General features: G+C 27.7%; 2 protein-coding genes across 2 annotated transcripts; both read left to right on the top strand.

The window, feature by feature from the left end:
• Positions 1-5,351: 5,351 nt before the first annotated feature.
• LOC107624449 (transcription factor bHLH67) lies at positions 5,352-9,509 on the top strand. The gene is made up of 4 exons (XM_016326945.3): positions 5,352-5,895; positions 6,493-7,236; positions 7,787-8,269; positions 9,047-9,509. Exons 1-4 carry the CDS (start codon positions 5,863-5,865, stop codon positions 9,125-9,127), a joined length of 1,341 nt encoding a protein of 446 aa, XP_016182431.1. The 5' UTR covers positions 5,352-5,862; the 3' UTR covers positions 9,128-9,509.
• Positions 9,510-15,058: 5,549 nt separating this feature from the next.
• Positions 15,059-20,030, top strand: LOC148572925 (uncharacterized). The gene is made up of 6 exons (XM_088505578.1): positions 15,059-15,151; positions 16,924-17,999; positions 18,093-18,382; positions 18,720-18,780; positions 18,860-18,914; positions 19,110-20,030. The coding sequence occupies exons 1-6, from the start codon at positions 15,059-15,061 to the stop codon at positions 20,028-20,030; spliced, it is 2,496 nt and encodes an 831-aa protein (XP_088361704.1).
• Positions 20,031-21,717: the final 1,687 nt, after the last annotated feature.

Genomic DNA, 21,717 nt, shown 5'->3' on the forward strand with positions numbered 1-21,717 from the left:
TGCAATTTCAAGTGTTATTTATTTTATTTGAAGAATTATATTAAAAAGCTGCTATATAGTTTTTTGAAGGCGTACGTGGCATGGTCCCATACCATGTGCTGTATAAATTGACAATTAGTGGCACTTTAGCCTGGATAAAATTGAACGTTCAGTTTTGACTCTTTAGAGCAGAGACAATGTTAGAAAAAAACAATTTTGTAAAATTCTAGTTTGACAACTACTAGTCAAGTAATATTAAATGTAGTTTTCAACAAAAAATATTAAAATTAAAAATATTATATTTTAAAATGTTGCTAAGATTTATTCTAATTTCCTTCATCTTATAATTAATTTATAATTATATTATATACATACTAAAAATTCACTATTGTGTATTTGTATATAAATACATATATAATTTAACTTATTTTTAACTTTATTTTTTGTATATATATATCTTATGAAATGCGGACACTTTGCTGAGTTGTCGTATCCACGTGTTAAACACATTTTAAACACGATATTTATCAATATTCGTCCGACACACGTGTTTATTATGTTTAACCATATCTTAATAAAAGATAAAAAATTCTTTTCGAAACACACTTAGACATACTTAAATACCGTCGATTATCAGCGTATTTAGCGTTATTCTTCCCAATATGCTTAAAATAAATATGTTAACCTAATGAAACGTATGGTTTAAATAAATATTTTAAAATAGAAAAATTAAAATAATACTTAAAATTTCTTACAATACAATCAAGTACAAATAAGTAAGGCACTATAAATGAATATGTTAACCTAATGAAACGTCAATGCTATAGACATAGATAATAAGAAAGTAAGAGGATAAGCTCTAAACATGGACACTAACAAATTTAGTGTATTGTCTAACAAAATGCCAATGCTAGAAGAGAGCATCCAATGTGAAAAATGACAACCAACAATTAGAATTTCATAAATAAAATTGCTAAAACATAAGGCACTAACTGTAATTCTGAACCTTGGTAGTAAATGATTTTGATACAAAATTATATTATTAAGTTATAATATTTACAGGGTGAATTTGTTGAAGATTTAAATGAATCCATCCGGGATATATGTCAGGATTTACAAGATACCATCCGAATATTTTTCTTTTACAGGCTAGAGTTCTTTCAAGTGGGGCGTTTCTGGGCTAGTCTCACCACCAAGTCTAATTATAATTGTTCCAAGAACTGGACCCAATTAATTGTTAGTATTGTAAGTGTGAGGAGTGTATGAAATTAGTCCCACATTAAAAAATAATAAAAAATTTATAAGATGAAAGACCCATTATTTTAATACTTTAAGATTTTGAGTTAGATGTGATGTCTTCTCATCTTTTCAATGGTTGAGAATTCTCCACAATTGACCCAACAAAAATGTAATGTATTAAATAAGTTCAATTTAAAATAATAAAATATAAAAAATTATTTTTTTAAATATATATTTTATATATAAATATATTATTTTATTATATTCAATTCAATTTCAGTAAAATTTCGATTAAGTTTTTTAATTTTTAGAATCTTAATAATTACATGGTTGGACCATACAGAGTTTACAGGGCAAGTTACTTAAATAAATAGATTTGAGAAAACCTTTACTCAAATGTGCAAAACTGGATCTGGTTACCCGTATGTGCAAAAACTCATTTCTATATAAACCGTGGCAACCCACCACGGTTTCAAAGTGTGCATAAACCGTGGTGAGTCAGGGCGGATTATGAGTGAGAAAGTTTGAGTGTAAACCGTGGTAGGTCACCACGGTTTACTAAGGAGGGCTGGCATGCATAAACCGTGGTGAGTCACCACAGTTTATGAAGAAATGGCATTACACATAAAACCCTTAGTATATATAATATTAATTATCTAAAATATAGTTGGTACGAGTATATATATTATCAAAAAATTAATTTTAAGATGAAATTATTTGGTAGTATAATGTATAATGAGACTCGGAAGTGATTTAACTATTTAAGCAAGTATAAATCAGCTACTTCTTAGTTCTCACCATAGCTACTTTTGGCAGGGTGTTTATTTTTTCAATTTTTTAACATACTAATAAAAGACAACTTCTCACAAATTATAAAATACCATAAAAACTTTTTGCAGATTAACAAAAAAGAAAAAATTAAAATATAAATAAATTTTTTTCATAAATTGCAAAAAGCCTAAATTTCATATTTTATCTAATTTTAAAATATTATACCAAATTTAAATTCATATCTATAAATTTGTAGTCTCATATTTTATCCTATAAATATAATATTATTTTTTGAAAGTTATTTATATGTACTATTTGTATTTCTTTGTTTCATTTATCAAACTTTAGGGCACAATAAAATTTAAAGATATAAAATATCCTATTTGTTAGATTTTATTGTGTACTCCTTTTACAGACACAATTTTTTTATGTATTATTATTCATTAGATTCTGTTTACCATAAATCCACACTGAATTCTTATAAAAAATTTATTGCTAAAAAATACCTTCTTATCATCAATTGGCAAATCCAATTGGTAAGTTATTCTTTGCAGCATAACAGTACTATAACAGTACTGTACTCACTACATAACATATAAAAGGTATATTTTTTCCGTTATCACCTTTTAATAAATATGCTAATAAGAGGTTCATTCAATTTAAACTAATATTATTTAAATTAGCTAAATGGTATAAATTGGTGACCTTTATATACAAAATAATACTATAACGCAAAGATATATTCTATCTATTATTTCCTAATACTAGTAATACAGTGAGCGGATTACATCACAAAAGAAAAGAGTTAATGCATTTAATGTGTAATGCCATTTCTTCATAAACCGTGGTGATTCACCACGGTTTATGCACGCCAGCCCTCCTTAGTAAACCGTGGTGACCTACCACAGTTTACACTCAAACTTTCTCACTCATAATCCGTCCTGACTCACCACGGTTTATGCACATTTTGAAACCGTGGTGGGTTGCCACGGTTTACATAGAAATGAGATTTTGCACATACAGGTAACAAAACCCAGTTTTGCACATTTGAATAAAGGTTTTCTCAAATCTATTTATTTAAGTAACTTACCCGAGTTTACATGTCTCTTATATTATATATCCTTCATTTTTTTTCTATTTTTTTTATAGGACTAATTTCTTTTCTTCCCTGTACTTACGGATAAATACATTCGACACGTATCTTCCGTCTGTCAATTTTTTATATTATCAATTATAAACTTATAGATCTAATTTCTTAAAGGCTTATATATATATATATATTAAAAAACGTATATATATTTATCACAAAATTTTATCAAAATATTATTATTCAATACTTATTTTGTTAAAAAACCTACAAATAAATTGATCGCAAAATTTCTGAAGAATGTATTATCTTAATACTCATATTTTATATGGTTGACAAATTGGAAAATTAGTATACAGTTTAAAGACCAAAATACTATGCATGGCGGAATAAAGTCAAACCCAAAACAATAAATGAAAATATACAAAATCCATAAGAAGTAATAAAGTTTTTTTTGAAGGTGTTTCTGGCATGAAAACAGCTAGCTAAACGTTATTTTGAGTATTTTTGTGATAGATAAATGATCCATCCATCATATCTATCCGACCACACAATCCATGGAAGCCCTTTCCAAAGCTCTGCTTAGCCTGCCTTGCCGTACACTCTCTCCTTCTCACTAGTCAATATACATGAGAGAGAGAGAGAAATCAACAATAATACAATTTTCTTTTATTCTTTCTTGTTTATGGATATATAGATTTTTTTTTGTTGCTTATTAAATCTCTTATCATCTCACTTTAATAAGTCAATAACTAATTTATCGTAAATTTGAATTTATTTAAAGATTTGTCATTAACCAATGAATTATTGTATTTTAAAAAAAAAAAATTCGAACTTCCGATACTAAATTAAATAAATAAGTGAATTGACCATTTAACTCATCTAAATTGGTATGTGTATATAGGTCTTACGTATATATAGATCTTATTTAAGCATTTTCATACTTAAAGTAATAATTGAATTATTGACACTTTCTTTTTTCAAAGTTAAAAATGAGATTCAAATTCAAAATCTCTAAATAAAAATAAAAAGATTATATCATTTGAATTATAGCTTGTTGATAATTAAATTATTGACACTTAATTAAAAAAATAATCACTTCAATTCAATTACACACTCTAAACTAGCAATAGTAATATATAAATTTACTTAATTAAAACAAAAATAATCACTTGAATTCAATTACACACTTTAAATTAGCAATAGTAATATATAAATTTACAGATTTGATCTTAAGATTAACTACTTATAAATCTTAATTATTACCCACTTTTATATATATATATATATATATATATATATATGTTTCAAACTCAAACTAAATGAATAAATTTATTAAAAATATAATAATTCAATTTAGCGTCTGCATAGTACGTCAAATTTGTTTTAAGAACCTTTTTTTTGTTAAAAATTTAATTTTTAATAAATTTTGATTATTAAATTAATTTTTTATTTTATTAAACAGATTAGTTTTCACATCAAATTTAAAAATTAGATAAAATCAGTTCTTATAATAAAAGTATACAAATCTCTAAAAAATTTAAAATTCTCTAATTAATTCTTTTATATAAAAAAATAACAATTAATTTGTTGAACAGAATAAAAAACTAAAACACAAGTTCAAATAATTAAAATTTATTAAAAATAAAAATATCATATAAAATATTTTCTGAAAACTAATTCCGAATATTACTTCTAATATTTAGACCTTATTATAGCAAAGAGAGAAGGGGAGAAGAGAGTCCCACAACCTTGTGTCCCCCCTGCTGGACAAAAAACTGCCACCGCCAATAATGCCTCTTTGGGACCTTATTAGTTATTGGAAGATTTTCAAGTATACCGTTATATCGATGTATCAGTGAAATTTTTAATCGTTGATCTTAATTATATATATTATATATATCTTTTATAATTAAGATCAACAGTTAAAAATAACTGAAATACCGATATAATAGTACACTTGAAAATTTTCCTTAGTTATTTAGTCCCTCTCTTTTTTTTCTTATTTTTTGCGTATCTTACAAATTAAAGACTAATTTTGTATGAATGAAAATTTTATTTAAAAATTTATTGTTGACTAATAAATTATTATATATATAAAATATAATTTAAAATTTCAATACTTAATTAAGCGGACGAGTGAATTGACCGTCGGCTGGAGTAACACAAATTGATTTCTTGTAACCTCTTTATGTATTCACAACTTCAAATGCATCATCTTCTACTACTATATACCAGCATACTACTATATTAGTAGTGTTATTATCTATTCCTAAAACCTCAAACCCCATTTCTCAATTTCCCACCTTTCATTTCTTACCACCTTCCCTTCCTTTCCTTCTTAGCTTCCACTACTGTTCCATGTTTCAACTCTTCTCTATCTATCTAGGCCCCAATCAACAACCACCGTTGTTTAATTTCTTTCTCTCTCTCTCTCATCTTCCTTTCTTTCTCTTTCTCTTTCTCATTCTCAAAGTGCATAGTAGTAACAAGCATTTATTACATTCCTCTATTGATATATAAAGGGGGAGAGGGAGAGTGTAATAGGGTATATATGAAAGTGCACAAGAAGAAGAAAGGAATATAGTGATGATACTCAAATGGGGTCCTATACTCCTGCTTCTGCTTCTGCATTACATTAATTACCATTCTTTTCATAGTATTCATAAGAAGGAAACACTATATATACTATTCTAAGGAATGTTGGTCACTCTTCTCATCTACTAGAAACAAAGAAACAATTCAAAACCATTTCTACTATTCATTATTCTTCTTCAGCCTTCAATATGGAGAGCCTCCAAGGACCCCTCAATTCATGTGTATGTTTTTTAATTTTAATTATTTTCTACAATCTCCATTTTCTTTTTCTATAGACTCAAGGAATTGAGGAAAAGGTACCACTGCCATTTTGCTCATTTCAAAACACTTTTGCATTAAATGCAACATTGCATTGCCATTATTACTTTTTTTTTTTCTTCTGAGAAAAACAAAAGGAGAAAAAGATGTATCTTCTGTGCTCCCTCTCTGCTGAAAAGGTTCCCTTCTCTGTTGACATTCTACTTCTGCTCCCCTATTTTATTTATGTTTTTTTGACTTTTTTTTTTCTCTCTTCAATTCTGCATATATAGCTAGATAGACTTATAGACTTGACCCTTTTCTAGCTCCATCCCTCCATTAATGGTAGCATAATATATATTCCTTACTTCTTTTTGAAAGGTTTACTTTATTTGGTGTGTGAGAACTGAAAAATAAAAAGATCCCAATTTTATTTTATTTATTTTTTTTATAATTATTATTATTATTATTATTATTATTATTATTATTATTATCAAGGCTTAAATAAATAAACCTAGTAGTGTAGACAAACAAAGACAAAAAAAAAAAAATTAATTATCTTTATTTCTTTTTTCTTGTAGTTCTTTGGTGAGTCACATTTGGAATTGAACTATTTAGAGCAACAAGGTTTGGTTTTGGATTCAGAATCAGCATTGAGGCTTGAAGAAGAAGAAGAACAAGTCTTAATGATATCAAGCTTAGAAGATAACATGCCATTCCTTCAAATGCTTCAGAGTGTGGAATATTCTCCAAACTACTCATCACAACAACAATGCTTCTTCCCTTTCAAAGATCCAACAAACTTTCAAACTCTTCTAAGGCTTCAACACTTGAAAAACCATAACAACAACAACAACAATAATAATAATGTTCAAGAACTTGATCAAAAGAGTTGTGTCACACATGATGTCATGGTAGAGATGCAACAACAACAACAACAACAACAATCACATTCACCAGTGAAATCTGAGAGCTATGAGCTTCATCAACAACACCACCAAGCTTCAGCCTCAGCTTCATGTTGTGTTGAGAATAATAATAACAACACCACACCAACAAAAGCTATTACTGCTGCTACTGAGAAGTGTGGTGGAAGAGGAAATAGCAACACTCAAGAAGTGTGCCAGAAATCCCAACAGGTGGGAAGTGTTGCCACAACAACAAGGGAGAGGAAGAAGAGGAAGAGAACAAGGCCTGCCAAGAACAAAGAAGATGTGGAGAATCAAAGAATGACTCACATTGCTGTTGAAAGAAATAGAAGGCGCCAAATGAATGATCATCTCAGTGTTCTAAGGTCCCTCATGCCCCCTTCCTATATTCAAAGGGTATGTTCTAAGTTTATATTTATGAATTATGAATGTATGTCAGATTTTGAGTGTTCTTTTTTTTGGCATGAGTTTCTGAATGCTTCAAAATAATTTTTTAACTTACTTTAATGTACAAAATTTCAAGGACAAATTACAATGGAATTATTATTTTATATTCATTACATACTCATTACTTAGTATATTATTATTATTATTATTATTATTATTATCAAATAATAGGTACAAAAAATAACAGGTTACACTGATTTTTCTCTTTGAATAAAACAACCCCATTTCTAAAAAATAGATTCTTTTACTTGGTTCATCATAAAAATTCAATCTTTATACAGTCCCACATGCTAAAGTGTAAGAAAATTTTCTGCATTCTGTAAATAAACAAACCCCATTTCTTCAAAATAGTTTCTTTTGCTTTGTTAATGTTAAAAATCCAATCTTTTTCAGTTTCACATGTTAAAACACAGTAAATTTTTCTTTTTTTTAAAAAAAATATATTTTAATGCTTTATTTATATTTTGATGATGATGAAGTGTTAAATGGGGTGTGGTAGGGTGACCAAGCTTCAATCATTGGAGGTGCAATTGATTTTGTGAAGGAATTAGAGCAATTGCTTCAATCCCTTGAAGCACAAAAAAGGATGAGAAGAAAGAACAATAATAATAATAGTAGTAACAAAAATGAAGATGCTATTGGTTTTGGTTCTTCCTCTAATTCTTCTTCAACAACAAATGGTGGTTATGATGGAATAATGAGATCATCAACAACATCATTATCATTATTATCCACTGAAGAAGGAAACTTTGGTGGTGGTGGTGGTAATGGTGATGAATTAAAAGCTGAGAACAAATCAGAATCAGCAGAGATAGAAGTGACATTGATTCAAACACATGTGAACTTGAAGATTCAATGCAAAAGGAGGCATGGTCAATTGGTAAAAGCTATAGTTGCTTTGGAAGATCTTAGGCTATCAATTTTGCACCTCAACATTACTTCATCTTCTGATGATTCTGTACTCTACTCCCTCAATCTCAAGGTATTACATTGTCTTTTCTTTCATCACTTCATATACATTTCTTTTTCTTTTTTAAATTTTTGGTCAAACTCAAGAAAGTGGAATCAAGTCAGTGTGTACTGTTCTCTTCTGACTTGCAAGCTCAGCAAAAATTAAAAAATTAAAAAAAAAAAAGAATGGCTTCCCTATTTCCAACATTGTTGTTAGTTAATATCTTGATAAATTGAAATTATCAGCTAGTTCATGTTTAGGTTATTTGAAATTCAAAATTTCAGTGCAAAATTTTTTTTATTTCTTCATCTTCCTAATTTCTATAATTCAAAATAATATATAAACAAAAGTTTATTTCAAAAAAGAAGAAAACTATTATTATACAAAAAGTAAAATTTAATGGTATTGGTATTTATAAATTTTTTCTTGTTAATTTGGTTTAAACATTTAAAAAAAATAAATAAAGCCATCCCCTATTTTCATTCTGTGGTTCAAGTTCATTCAAGATGATGATAGAGACAAATTTTACTTTCATTTAAAAAAAAATCTTAAATTAAACCAAAACTACTAAAAAAAGAAAAAAAAATTATGTGTCAATACAACAATAAATAGTATTTTTTTCTAAAAAAAATAAAACACTTTTTTTTTACAGTAATCATTATATCTATCTTAATCTAATTATTATAGAGTAGACAAGCCTTTAATATATTCTTTTTGTTGTAGCACCATTAAATAGATATATATGTACATTCTTTAATTTTTGTGTAATAAATATAAATAAAGTTGGCATGTTGTGTGGTGAAGCAGATTGAAGAAGGGTGTAGGCTAAGATCAGCAAATGAGATAGCTGAAGCAGTTCATCACATATTCAACTTCATTAATGGTTAGCTTCATTATTCTATTATGAAAGAAGAAGCTTAAGGAATAAAAGGACCAAAGCAAAAATGGCAGAAATGGCTGGGAAACGGGGAACACATGGCACTCATTATCTTGTCTACATGTATCAATGTCCATGTTAGGTGATTATATTATTATAGAGGGGGGTTACTACTCCAACTATATACATGTGATCATATATCTATTTTGATATTTGTTTTTGAATCTATGTGTCATGTGTGTGTGTGTGTGTGTGTGGGTGTTAATTTTTCTTTTTAATTAGAAGTCTAATATTGTATGATATGTTTTTCATATTGTAATTTTTAATTGTTTGAGAAATGCTCTTTTTTTTTTAATAATATATAGCTAGTTAGTTATCATTAATTCATGATTATATATTATACTCTTACCCAATATATTTTTTGTTTGCCATTGGATAAGGTCTAAATTTAATATATTATTTAATAAAAATGTAATAGCATTCATTAGCCAAAATCTATCTAAGTTAATATTTTTTTTTATTTTTTGGTTGAAAAGAATAATAAATAAAATTTATTTACATTGATCAGTATATTAATTAAAGAGAAATGTTTGTTAAATCTACTTTATACATAGAAGGATGTTATTATCTTTTTGCAAATTTTGGTTAATGAGATGAAGAACACCAAAAGCTCAATGCATTAATAGAAGTTAAACAAAGAGGATTGCTGAATTTCATCATTTGAATGATCTAGGAAGATGAAATTACCTAGTGTTAGTTATAAGAAATAGAAGCAATAATTATAACGTATTTGGTTTTGAGAATAAGACAAGATAATATATTAAAAATAAAATATAAGATAAAGATACAAAAATTAATATTTTGTATTTTATTTAATAATAAATTAGAATAAAATATAAAATCCAATATATCAAAAATAAAAGAGAACTAGCTAAAACGGAAAATAATAATAATAATAATAATAATAATAATAATAATAATAATAATAATAATAATAATAATAATAATAATTTGGCAAAGCGCTTAATTCAATAGTTTATATTATCAAGAACTTCATGGATTTAATTTAACTTATAAAATATATAGAGTCGTATTAGATCTCCTAATAATAAGAATTGTTTCTATTTTTAAAATTTTAATCTAAATTTTTAATTAAAAGACTAAAATATTTATCACCTTAACTAGATTAATATCATCCATTTCATTATTATATTTTATATATTAATGTTTTGTGAATAAAAATCAGATATATATATATATATATATATATATATATATATTTTCATCTATTATCACTTTCAACAATTTTAAAATTGTTTTGAGTAAGATTCTCATTTTTATTAATAAAATACAAAAAAATATAATAATGAAACAAGTGGTGATGGTGATCTTATTCCATTGAAGTGATTATTAATGATGAACATGAATAGGTGATAGTTTAAAATATGATTGAAGTATTTGAGAGATTTGGAAGGATGGATTGTGGTATGGGAATAGGAGTGGGTGGTATGGGGCCAAAGATGTTTCACTTTGAAAATGTTGGAACTCTCATCATTGCAAAGGAAGGGGAATGATGCTTCTCTTTCTACATTGACTTTGGGGTGTCATGTCCCTTAATACTATAAAAATATAAAAAAGTTTCATGATTACAAAATTGGCATGCACCCTTTCTGCTTCTTTCTTTTTGGCCTTCACTTCACGGCACCGTGATTCAGTTTATTGCCAAAATCTTGCAAAATTTACAGAAGAATAAAAAAAAGTAATAATTTTGCAAATAAAGAAAATATGAGGCTAAATTTTTTACTTATAGGACTCAAATGGGTAAAGTCCCTAAAATTTAGGCTTTTTGGGAATTTCTCCAAATATATATGGAGAGTTGGAGACCATTCAAAAAATTGTCAAATCTTAGTGACTAATTTAAAAAATATATATATTTTTTAAAATTTAATTATTCTATTGATTTTTATAATTTTATCAAATTTTTAATTAGATTATATATATATATATATATATATATATTCTTTTATTGGGTTTCTATACTATTTTTAATTTTGTAATTAGGTTCTTTTCATATAAAAAACGTTTAAATTAATCTAATATTTCTTCTAAAATACATGTGATAAAAAATTTAATTAAATTTTTAATTATGAATATATTCAATTTGCAAAGAAATATTAAGTTAATTCTAATATTTTTTACACTAAGAATGACTTAATTATAAAATTAAAAATAGTGTAAAGATTTAATTAAAAAAATATAGAAAATTAATTATAAATTTAATAAAATTATAAGAATTAACAGAATAATTAATTTTTTTATTTATTACCAAAATAAAATCACACAGTGCAATTACATGAATCAATTTTTAAAAATTTTTCTATTACACAAATTAGATGATTCAATTTATACCAGATAAAATTTTTAATTTATTAAAATACAAATCAAACGGTACAAATTGATCCTTAGAAATTAGACTATCCTATATTTTTGATTCACCTAATTAACATCGTCCATAATCTTAGATTACTCCACATTTGCCAATCATGGTGTATTTTGAAAATTAAAGTCTGAAATTATGAGGGCCCTCAAAGAAATTAAATAGTATAATAAATTCTATATTATATATTAACCCTTATTACAATCATAGATAACCCAAAATTAGATAAGCTAAACTAGTTAACGAAATCATTTGCTATGCCAAATCAAGTTACAATGTAAAAATCAATAATTAGTTCGTTGAGCATTTGCTATGCCTAAACTTTACCCCTATGATTTGAAAATTAGTAGACTAGAGGTAATAGATTATGTAAAAGTAGTACAATTTTTATGTAAAAAAGTTTCACACGACACTAACACTAACTAAATAGGACAAATCAAAGTGCAAGCAAAATTCTTTGTTTATGTACAGACTCTAATTTTAATATTTTATACACAGTTCAGTCTCCAGTTATAGATGTACTATATAGTCTTAATTATTCTATTTATTTTTTTATAATTTTACTAAATTTTTAATTAAATATTTATAATTTAAAATTTTATAACTAAACTTCTACGTTAGATAAAATTTTTTAATTTAGTCCTTGCTGATTTTTTTTTTGGTTAAAAATACAATAATATAATTAAAATATTTATTTTTGTATTTGATGTAAGATGAATTGTATAATACCATAAAAATAAATTAATATAAAATTGTTGTATTTTTTTTCTAAAAGATAACCATTAGTAAGAATTAGATTAAATTTTTTATTTACCAGATGAACTAATTATCAACTTTTAAACTATAAATATCTAATAAAAATTTAACAAATACTATATAAATTAACAAAATAATTAAATTTAATATATATTTTTTTCATAAAAAACATATACAGTAAAAAATTATTAATATTAACAATATTTTAATTAATATATTTTTTCTCTAAATTAGTTGCTTCACGCACATATAAATATAGTACAATTAATAAATAAGATTATAAATAAATATTTTAAAATATGTTTTAATTAATGAAACGAGAACAATGATTCCAATTTATTGAATATATAGAGGAAGCAGTTACAATTTTTTATTTTTTATTTTATTTTATTTTTTTATTACCAGTTGTAAGCCATGATGTAAACGTTACCCTAAGGATTCCCCTTTTTTTTTTTTTGGTCAAGGTAAGAATTCACCTTTGATAAGACAGAAATGTAAACTAGGAGCTAGATCCTCTGATGATATAATATCATATTTTTATCCTACCTATGATTAAGACACATGTAGCTGATAACGACCTATATTACAAACATTCGATCTCTTAATATTTAACTTTTTCCCCCCTCAAATTCAATCTTTATACTTTTCTATTTGAATAATAATAATAATAATAATAATAATAATAATAAAATTTAATTACAATATTGCTGGTCTTATTAATTTTATCAAATTTACAATTAAATTTTTATATTATTTTTAATTTTATAATTACATCTTTTTTAATATAAAAAATATTAGAATTAATTAAATATTAATTTCTTCACGAATTAAATGTACTCACAATTAAAATTTTAATTAAATTTTTGATAACATATTTTTTAAGAAAAGTATTTTATTAATTTTAATATTTTTGACATAAAAATAATTTAATTATAAAATTAAAAGTAGTATAGCGATTCAATTTTAAAAAAAATATAACTAATTCTAAATTTAATAAAATTATACGGATCAATAAAATAATTAAACCTAAAAATTATAATAATAAACTCTCTCTATAATCTATATGGATAGTTAAAATTGTTTCTTTTATTTAATTATTGTTTGAAGTTATAAAAATGAAATTAAGATTTTCACAATTGGATCATATCTCAACATACACACTTCATCATTATTTCTTGCCTTTTTTTTTTTTAACTCTTGGAAATTTGATGGAAATAATTTTATGAAGGGCATAGAAATTAAGGTGGGACAGAAAATAGCACCATCCGCTGGCAATGCCATGTTTGAACCATTCGTGTGTTATTTCACATTGCCATCATTCCAAACACCAATTACATAAAATGGCAAAGTTATTATAATCACAGATACGTGTCGGAAATTCCATTGTGAAAGGTGTTTGACAATAATAAAGTGATCAAGGTGGTGAAGTCAAACTCAAAATAATCATGAAACTATGCAATCCCAATTCCAATTTCAATTCTATATGAATAGCCCCACACCACAGTAGGTATAATAAGACATTTTTCACAAAATGGCATTTCATAACCAATAATTTTATAAATTAATATGTAGTTATTATTAATATATACGAGAAAAAATAAAAAATACTTAACCAGGTTTTTTTTTTTAATCAAAGATAAGAGTGAAATTCAAATCTGTAAGTAAGTATAAAAAAATTATACTATTTGAACTATAAAAAAATAAATAAAAGTAAAATTATTAATTATATATATTGAAAAAACATTATTTTTTAATTAGTAAAAAGATTATCATGGTAGAATTTTCTATAAGATTGAAAGAGAACTGTTTTTATTTATTATATATATTTTAAGACATTGATTTGAGATTATATATATATTATTCTCTTAATAATGAATTATTTATGTCGTCTATTTCTATTAGTTTTTAAATTTAAAAAAATAGTATTATTATAATATAATATTAAAGTTTTATATCCGAAAAATTTAATAAATTTAAAAAAAAATAGCATAAAGTGAATAAAAAAAGAAAAAAAAGACTTATATAAAAAATTAAGTAAATTTTTTGCTTGAAAAAAATATTAAAATTATAACCATTTATATTATATTCTTCTATCTACTTAAATTTAAAAAAAATTAGTATTACAATATTGTATAATCTTTCGATTTCAATTTCAATTCCACATGAATAGTTGACACCATAAATATAATAATATATAAGATATTTTTAACAAAATTTTATTTTATAACCAATAATTTTTATATTATATGTAGTTATTGTTAATATAAGAAAAAATAAAAATAATTAATTAATTTTTTATTTTAAAATAAAATGAGTAAAAAAAATTATAATGATATATATTAAAAAAAAACATTTTAGTCACTAGACTTTTTAAAGACATTGATTTGAGCTTATTTATAATTAGATAACATATATGTATAATAATTACTCTTAAAAATGTGAGAATAAAATAAGAATTTAATATATAACATGAGTGAGAAAAAAACAAAAGGAAAAGAAACACACATCCCCATGTGCAAGTGTAGTGTGTGTGTCAGAAGGACAAAACAACCCCTCTCCTTTTCAGCACAGCTCGAACCCCAAAGCTTATTTATAGGTAAAAAAAATTATTAAAACATTTTAACTAAAACTCTTTTAGAATATTTATTAATTAAATTCTTCTTTTAATAAATAAATAATAAAACTATCATAATTTTCTTAAAAATATTTTTTATATTAAATATCTTTATAATACACGTAAGTCCGAGGGATGGCAACAGGTACCTATGGGGACGGGGACATGCCCCCAGCCCCGCCCCCACCTCCAAAAACACTCCCCGTCCCTGCTCCGTCTCCGCGACGGGTAACGGGGACCTGGTACTGCCGAATATTCCGATATCCGCGGATATCCACGGGTTTGAAAAAAGAAAAAACAGAATCAATAAAAATTTAAAAAATAGTTCAAAATAAACACAGTAGATATCCCAATTTTACAAATTCAAATCCTAAATCAAATTTTACAGCAATAGAATCTAACTTTAAACTCAAATTTATCAACTAACAGAATCAAAACCATAATTCTAAACTCAGAAATCAAATCCTAAATCCAATTTCATCAATAAAAAATCAAAATAAACATAATATATGTCCCAATTTTACAAATTTAAACCGTAAATTAAATTTTACAGCAATAAAATTATCAGAATAAAAACCATAATCCCAATCCTATAAATCAATTAAATATGATAAAATAATATATTTAATTAAGTCTTTTTTATAAATGTACCTGAAATTGTTTATAAATAATATATTTAATTAAGTCCTCTTTATAAAATAAAATAATATATTTTCCAGGCAATTTTACTGTAAGTCCTCTTTATAAATGTACCTGAAATTGTAATCATTCACGAAAATTAATTAAATATGTATGATAAAATAATATATTTATTTATAAAATATATAATTTTTAAAAAATAATCATTTTAATTAATTGTTTTAAATTATTTAACCATTAAAAATTGTATTAGTTTAATTACTTAACTGATTTTTAATTTATTTTTTTATTTTATATCACATCGATCTGATAAATCAATTTCTATAAATTGAGTCGAACCAATTGATTCATTTTGGTTCTCATAAGGTTTAATTATTCTGTTGATTTTTATAGTTTCGTCAAATTTTTAATTAGGTTCCTATATATATTTTTTTAAATTGTATCCTTGAACCAATATTTTTTTAAATAGATTTCTCATGATAGTAAACATTACAAAAAATGTTAATAAAAATAAATTTGCCATTATACCCATGATTTACTCTTTACAAATTACTCATATTCAGTAAGATTCTAACTCTCCTTGCCTCTTTCTAACCTTTCTCCTCCTCTGTTTGACCATATGTGAAAATACAAACATTATATTTATCCATCACATATCTAATTAACGGCCGAGTGTCTTTAACAATCTCATTTGTATACAAAGTTAGAATAAATTTTAATAAAATGATGTAAAAGAGAGGAAAAAGGAGAAAATTTTCTGTAATCAACATGTGAAACTCTACCTTAGCAAGTTTTTGGACTAAAAACCCGATTGATTGAACTGAAAAAGTTTTCTTTTCATCTTTCCATGTTTAGATGGATCTAAAATAAATAGAAAACCATCCTCCCCAATGAACAATAACATTCTTGGATTCGGTCTGAAATGAGGGTCTAATTTTGTAATAAATTCGAATATTACCTGTGATTTGAATTTGAAAAATTGGACAAAATTAACTTTGGTTAATAATATAAAAAGAGAAAGTGACCATTAATTAAATAAGCAATTAAAACGTTCGACCTTTTAGATCCTGAACCATGTTAAATAATTTTCTATTCTCTTCTATTACTTTGTTATATTCACTAGCTTTAGTTGCCATATCCTCTGCTGGACTCCCTGAATTTATACCAAGTTCATTAAAAAAACTTTGAATTTGTGATTAGATGTCCTTAAAATCATTCTTGGTTTTCAACTTTAAAGCTTTGAGATCTTAAAAAAAAATACAAGATGTTATAAGTATTATCATAGTGAATGCAAAGAAGGAGAGGAGAATGATCCGACTTGAATATGTTAACAATATGGTTTATGATTGTAAACCCTTTAGGTTTATGTCCAAATTTCTCCTCCTAACCATGTGAATGATGGCCGTAGACCCTTTAGGTTTATGGCTGCCTGGCTGACTCACCCGGACTTCTCGAATATGGTTAACAATAATTGGAACCTTGCTGGTTCTTGGTCTGCTTGCATTTGTCATTTTCAGAATGCTGTTAAATCATGGAATTTCAATGTGTTTGGAAATATTCATAAAAGAAAAAACAGAATTATGAGGCAGTTACAGGGTATTACTGCTAATATGAACTTCCATAATAATCGGTTTCTCCAAGATTTGCAGGTTTCTCTTTGGAAGGACTATGAGAAAATTCTTATTCAAGAAGAGGTGATGTGGTTTCAAAAATCCAGTTGTAAGTGGATTGAATTTGGGAACCGTAATACCAAGTTTTTTCATGGTACTACTTTAGCAAGAAGGAGAAGGAATAAGGTGGAAAGTCTACAAGACTCTGATGGTAATTGGGTTAGTGATAAAACTGTCCTGGAAAATATGGCTTCTAATTTCTACATCAATCTTTATTCGAATAATACCCCTGATTTTGAGTTTATTCTGAAGGGTTCTTTTCCAGTTCTTCCGCAAGAAGATCTGGACATCATTGGCAACATGTTTTCTTTTTCTGAAATTAAGGATTCGGTGTTCAAGATGGGAAGCCTTAAAGCACCTGATATTGACGGTATTTGGGCTGTTTTCTATCAGAACCAATGGGAGAGAGTGGGCTTTGATTTGTTTAGGCTTATTGAGGGAATCTTTATGAACCCGGCAAAAGTAGGAGAAGTAAATGAAACCCTTATCACGCTTATTCCTAAAGTGGAACCAGTCATCAATCTGAAGCAAATGCGACCCATTAGCTTATGTAATGTCTCCTACAAGGTGATTACAAAGACCCTGATTAACAGGTTGAGAAAAATTATGGATAAGATTGTCAGCCCCACCCAATGTAGCTTTGTTCCGGGGAGACAAAGTTCAGACAACATAATCATTACTCAGAAAATTATTCACTCTATGAGAAACAAGAAAGGCTCTAAAGGATGGATGACAATTAAAATTGATCTAGAAAAAGCATATGACAGGTTGAAGTGGAGTTTCATTCGGGAGACTTTGAATGACATAGGCCTCCCCTTAAACATTATTAAGCTCATATGTACTTGAATTCCTACTACTAGGATGAGAATTTTTTGGAATGGCGATGCCTTAAATGAATTTCAGCCTTCGAGAGGTATCCGTCAAGGTGATCCGTTATCCCCTTACATTTTTGTCCTCTGCATGGAGAGACTGTCTCATCTTATTAATGATGCGGTCAGTATGGGGTTTTGGAAGCCTATTCGACTTAGTCGGGAGGCTCCTGAATTATCTCACCTCTATTTTGCGGATGATTTGATCCTTTTTTCTGAAGCTAGTGTGGAACAGGCTGACATCATCAAGAGAGTTTTGGAAGCTTTCTGTATGAGCTCAGGTCAGAAAATTAGCAGTAAAAAAACTAGAATTTTCTTTTCGAAGAATGTGGGGGCACCAAGTAAGAAATGATATAGGAAATCTCTTGAATTTTTATAGAACAGACGACATGGGTAAATATCTAGGAGTTCCGATCATCCATTCGGAGTAACTAAGGATACATACAAGGAAATTGAAGCTAAGATCAATAGGAGACTTAACAATTGTAAGGCTTCCTCCCTCTCCTTAGCAGAAAGAATCACTTTGGTAAGATCTGTCCTTTCTACCATTCCCTCTTATACTATGCAGACTGCCTTATTGCCTATTGCTACTTGTAACTTTATTCACCGTAAATGCAGGAGTTTTATTTGAGGAGAAACTGAGCAAACTAGGAAAGTCCATTTGTTGGACTGGCGAACAGTGAGCAATCCGAAATCCTCTGGTGGGCTTAGGATTAGACACGCTAGTGAGTTAAACCGTGCATTCATGATGAAAGCAGGTTGGAGATTGATCGAGAAGAAAGATTCTCTCTGGTCAAAAGTTCTGAGGGCCAAGTATAGATGCGGAAATGACACTATTCCTCTTATCAATAGGAGGAAGAATGAGTCTAATTTGTGGAAAGGAATCTGCTCGTCCTGGAATGATGTCCAGGCTAATTCTATTTGGCGTATAGGAGACGGGTCACAAATCAGTTTTTGGGACCATAATTGGTTCCTAAATTAGGAAGCTTAAATAATCTTCACACTCAGGTAAGGGCTGCTTCTGATTCAGGTACCTTACTTACGGATTTCCTCTCCGTTTCAGGTGACTGGGATGTGGCTAAGCTTAAAAGCTGGCTTCCGGACTTGGTGGTTCAAAAGATCTTGGCTATGTCTCCTCCCTCTACTTGGAAGGAAGGCGATCATATTGCGTGGGCAAACTCTGCTGATGGAGTTTTTTCCTTGAAGTCTGCCTATAACTCCTTACAAAATGACCCAGGAATCCAGAATCATATTTTTAAACTCATTTGGAGATGGAAAGGTCCGGAAAGGATTAGGTATTTTTTGTGGCTTGTGGCTCATGACGCCATCCTCACAAATGCCGAAAGGATTAGAAGACACATGTCACAAAATGCAGCTTGTCCAATTTGTCAACACAGAGATGAGACAACTATGCATGTGCTTCATGATTGCTATTTTGCTAGAGCTACTTGGAATTTGTTACAGCCAGGTAACCACATTGCTGATTTTTTCAATCTGAATCACATGGATTGGCTCATCAAGAACTTGTCTATATCTGGAGATTGGGCAGTGAGATTTGGTGCGATGTTATCTTCACTGTGGTACGCTAGAAACAAGCAAGTGTTCGAAGGAAAGAGTTCTAATCCTACAGGGGTTGCTGAGGCTGTTAAGAGTAGGACTTATGATTTCAGCATGGTAATGAAGGCGAGTATTACACCGAAGAAGGTCGATACTAATTGGGAGTTAATTCGCTGGTTCCCCCCAAACGAAGATGCCATTAAAATGAATGTTGATGGATCCTTCTTCAGCCATACGGGGAATGCGAGTTGTGGAGGCCTCTTCCGCAATCATCTGGAAAAGTTTGTTATAGGGTTCTCTTGTAATTTAGGGGCTGTTCAATTATGCAAGCCGAGTTGTGGGGAATTATCAAAGGTCTCCAAATCACAATAGCTAATGAATTTCGGTGGGTGGTTGTTGAGTCGGCCTCTGTGATGGCCATTAAGTTTGCTAATAATGGTTGTTCAGCCCATCATCCTTGTGCACCTCTCCTTGAGGACATTGCTATTCTTGTAAGAAGAATTTCTCTGGTGAGTTGAAACCATATTCTTCGAGAAGTGAATTCGGCGGCTGACATTTTGGCTAAGATGGGTCAGGATCTTCCGTACGAGATTCATGTTTTCGATGCTCCCCTCCTGACACCATTCATGCGCTTTCTTCAGATGCTGCTAGCTCTTTCAGATTGAGAGGATGTAATTAGTTTGCTTGGTTGCTTGCTTTTTCTGTTTGGGATCCTTGACCCCCCAACTCTACCAAAAAAAATCATAGTGAATACAGAAAATCAAATCTCTAATTTTTTTAACACCAACTTGTAATTAATAAATCTCCATAAGTTTTCATTAATGCTGTCACAAATCGAAGAAAGAATTTATAGTTAGGTTAATAATATAAACCATTAGATATGGTGTTATTGGTGGTGCTGATAATAGAATCAACAACAAATAGAAGAAGAAAAAGAATTCCAAGTGCATAACAATGACAATAGAACCAACAATAATTAAAAGGAAAAAAATACAACTAACAGAGAGAAGGATCTCCACATAACTTAAAATTCTGAGCAGAGAAAACTGTTGTGTTGCAAGTAGCAATGATGAAAACCAAAACGGCTTGTAATGGCATGTTTCGTGAAGAAGAGGATGAGGAAGTATGATTTCAGTGAAAAATTTTTAGCAGACACACCTTCAACGGTGGGGATAACAACGGTGAAGCGACACTCTCTAGCAATGTTTTAGTGGTGGAGTTGAGCTCGAGAGATGATTGTGTGCACCAACAAAGAGACGGAGGAGGGAGTGAAGGAAAAGGGTTTTCGTTGTTCTTGAGATGACTAATTTTGTCCTTCTTAAAATTCAAGAGAAAAGACAATTAGGGTTTCAAAAAAGTTAAGGTATCTTTAATTTGGGAACGAAAAATTCTGTTAAATTAAATATTTTCGTCATAACAGGAACTTAATTAAAAAAAAATAAATGGTTCAGTGACCCAATTGAAATGAAAAAAAAAAGTATAGAGACCTAATTGAAAATTTGGCAAAACTATAAAGACCAATAAAGTAATTAAACCTTCTCATAACTAATACTACTAAGAAAATGCAAGCAAATACAAATTTTTAAAGGGTTAACTATTAATTCGGTACTCGAAAGATTCAGAGGTCTCCAGAAGATGTTATCGAGAAGACAACCCCTGAATAATTTGAAAATACGACAAAAAAATTAATAAATATTATAATTTTTGTAAGTAATAAAATTTTTTGTATTTAGCAAACGTTTTATCTATTAGATCTAAATTTTTGTGGCAACATTTAAATAAATATTTAGAAAGTATAAAAAAAATTGAAAAAAATTTAATCTTTAGATTTTTCTTTTTATTTTTTAGAAAAATAGGGTCATATGCAATAAAAATATTTTTAAAAAAATTTATTTGACAAAAAATTATCAAATTTTAAAAATAAATTTTTTTTATTTTTTAATAATAATATAAAAATTTATATCAAAATTTAATGTCTAAAATCGTTTTTTAGAATATATATCTCTGGCGAAGACTTATCCATCATTAATTAGTGATACGATTTTTCAGATGAGGCAAC

The sequence above is a fragment of the Arachis ipaensis genome, chromosome B2 (assembly GCF_059453495.1).
Source record: "Arachis ipaensis isolate K30076 ecotype BB chromosome B2, ASM5945349v1, whole genome shotgun sequence".
NCBI classification, from domain to species: domain Eukaryota; kingdom Viridiplantae; phylum Streptophyta; class Magnoliopsida; order Fabales; family Fabaceae; genus Arachis; species Arachis ipaensis.

Bases quoted from the DNA above. Each gene is read 5' to 3' on its own strand.
- LOC107624449 (XM_016326945.3), top strand. From the start codon at position 5,863: ATGGAGAGCCTCCAAGGACCCCTCAATTCATGT. The intron at 5,896-6,492 runs GTATGTTTTTTA...TTTTTCTTGTAG, and splicing joins AAGGACCCCTCAATTCATGT to TTCTTTGGTGAGTCACATTT. The intron at 7,237-7,786 runs GTATGTTCTAAG...GGGGTGTGGTAG, and splicing joins CCCCTTCCTATATTCAAAGG to GGTGACCAAGCTTCAATCAT.
- LOC148572925 (XM_088505578.1), top strand. From the start codon at position 15,059: ATGGCAACAGGTACCTATGGGGACGGGGACATGCCCCCAGCCCCGCCC. The intron at 18,000-18,092 runs GTTGAAGTGGAG...TCCTACTACTAG, and splicing joins CTAGAAAAAGCATATGACAG to GATGAGAATTTTTTGGAATG. The intron at 18,383-18,719 runs GTCAGAAAATTA...CCGTAAATGCAG, and splicing joins AGCTTTCTGTATGAGCTCAG to GAGTTTTATTTGAGGAGAAA.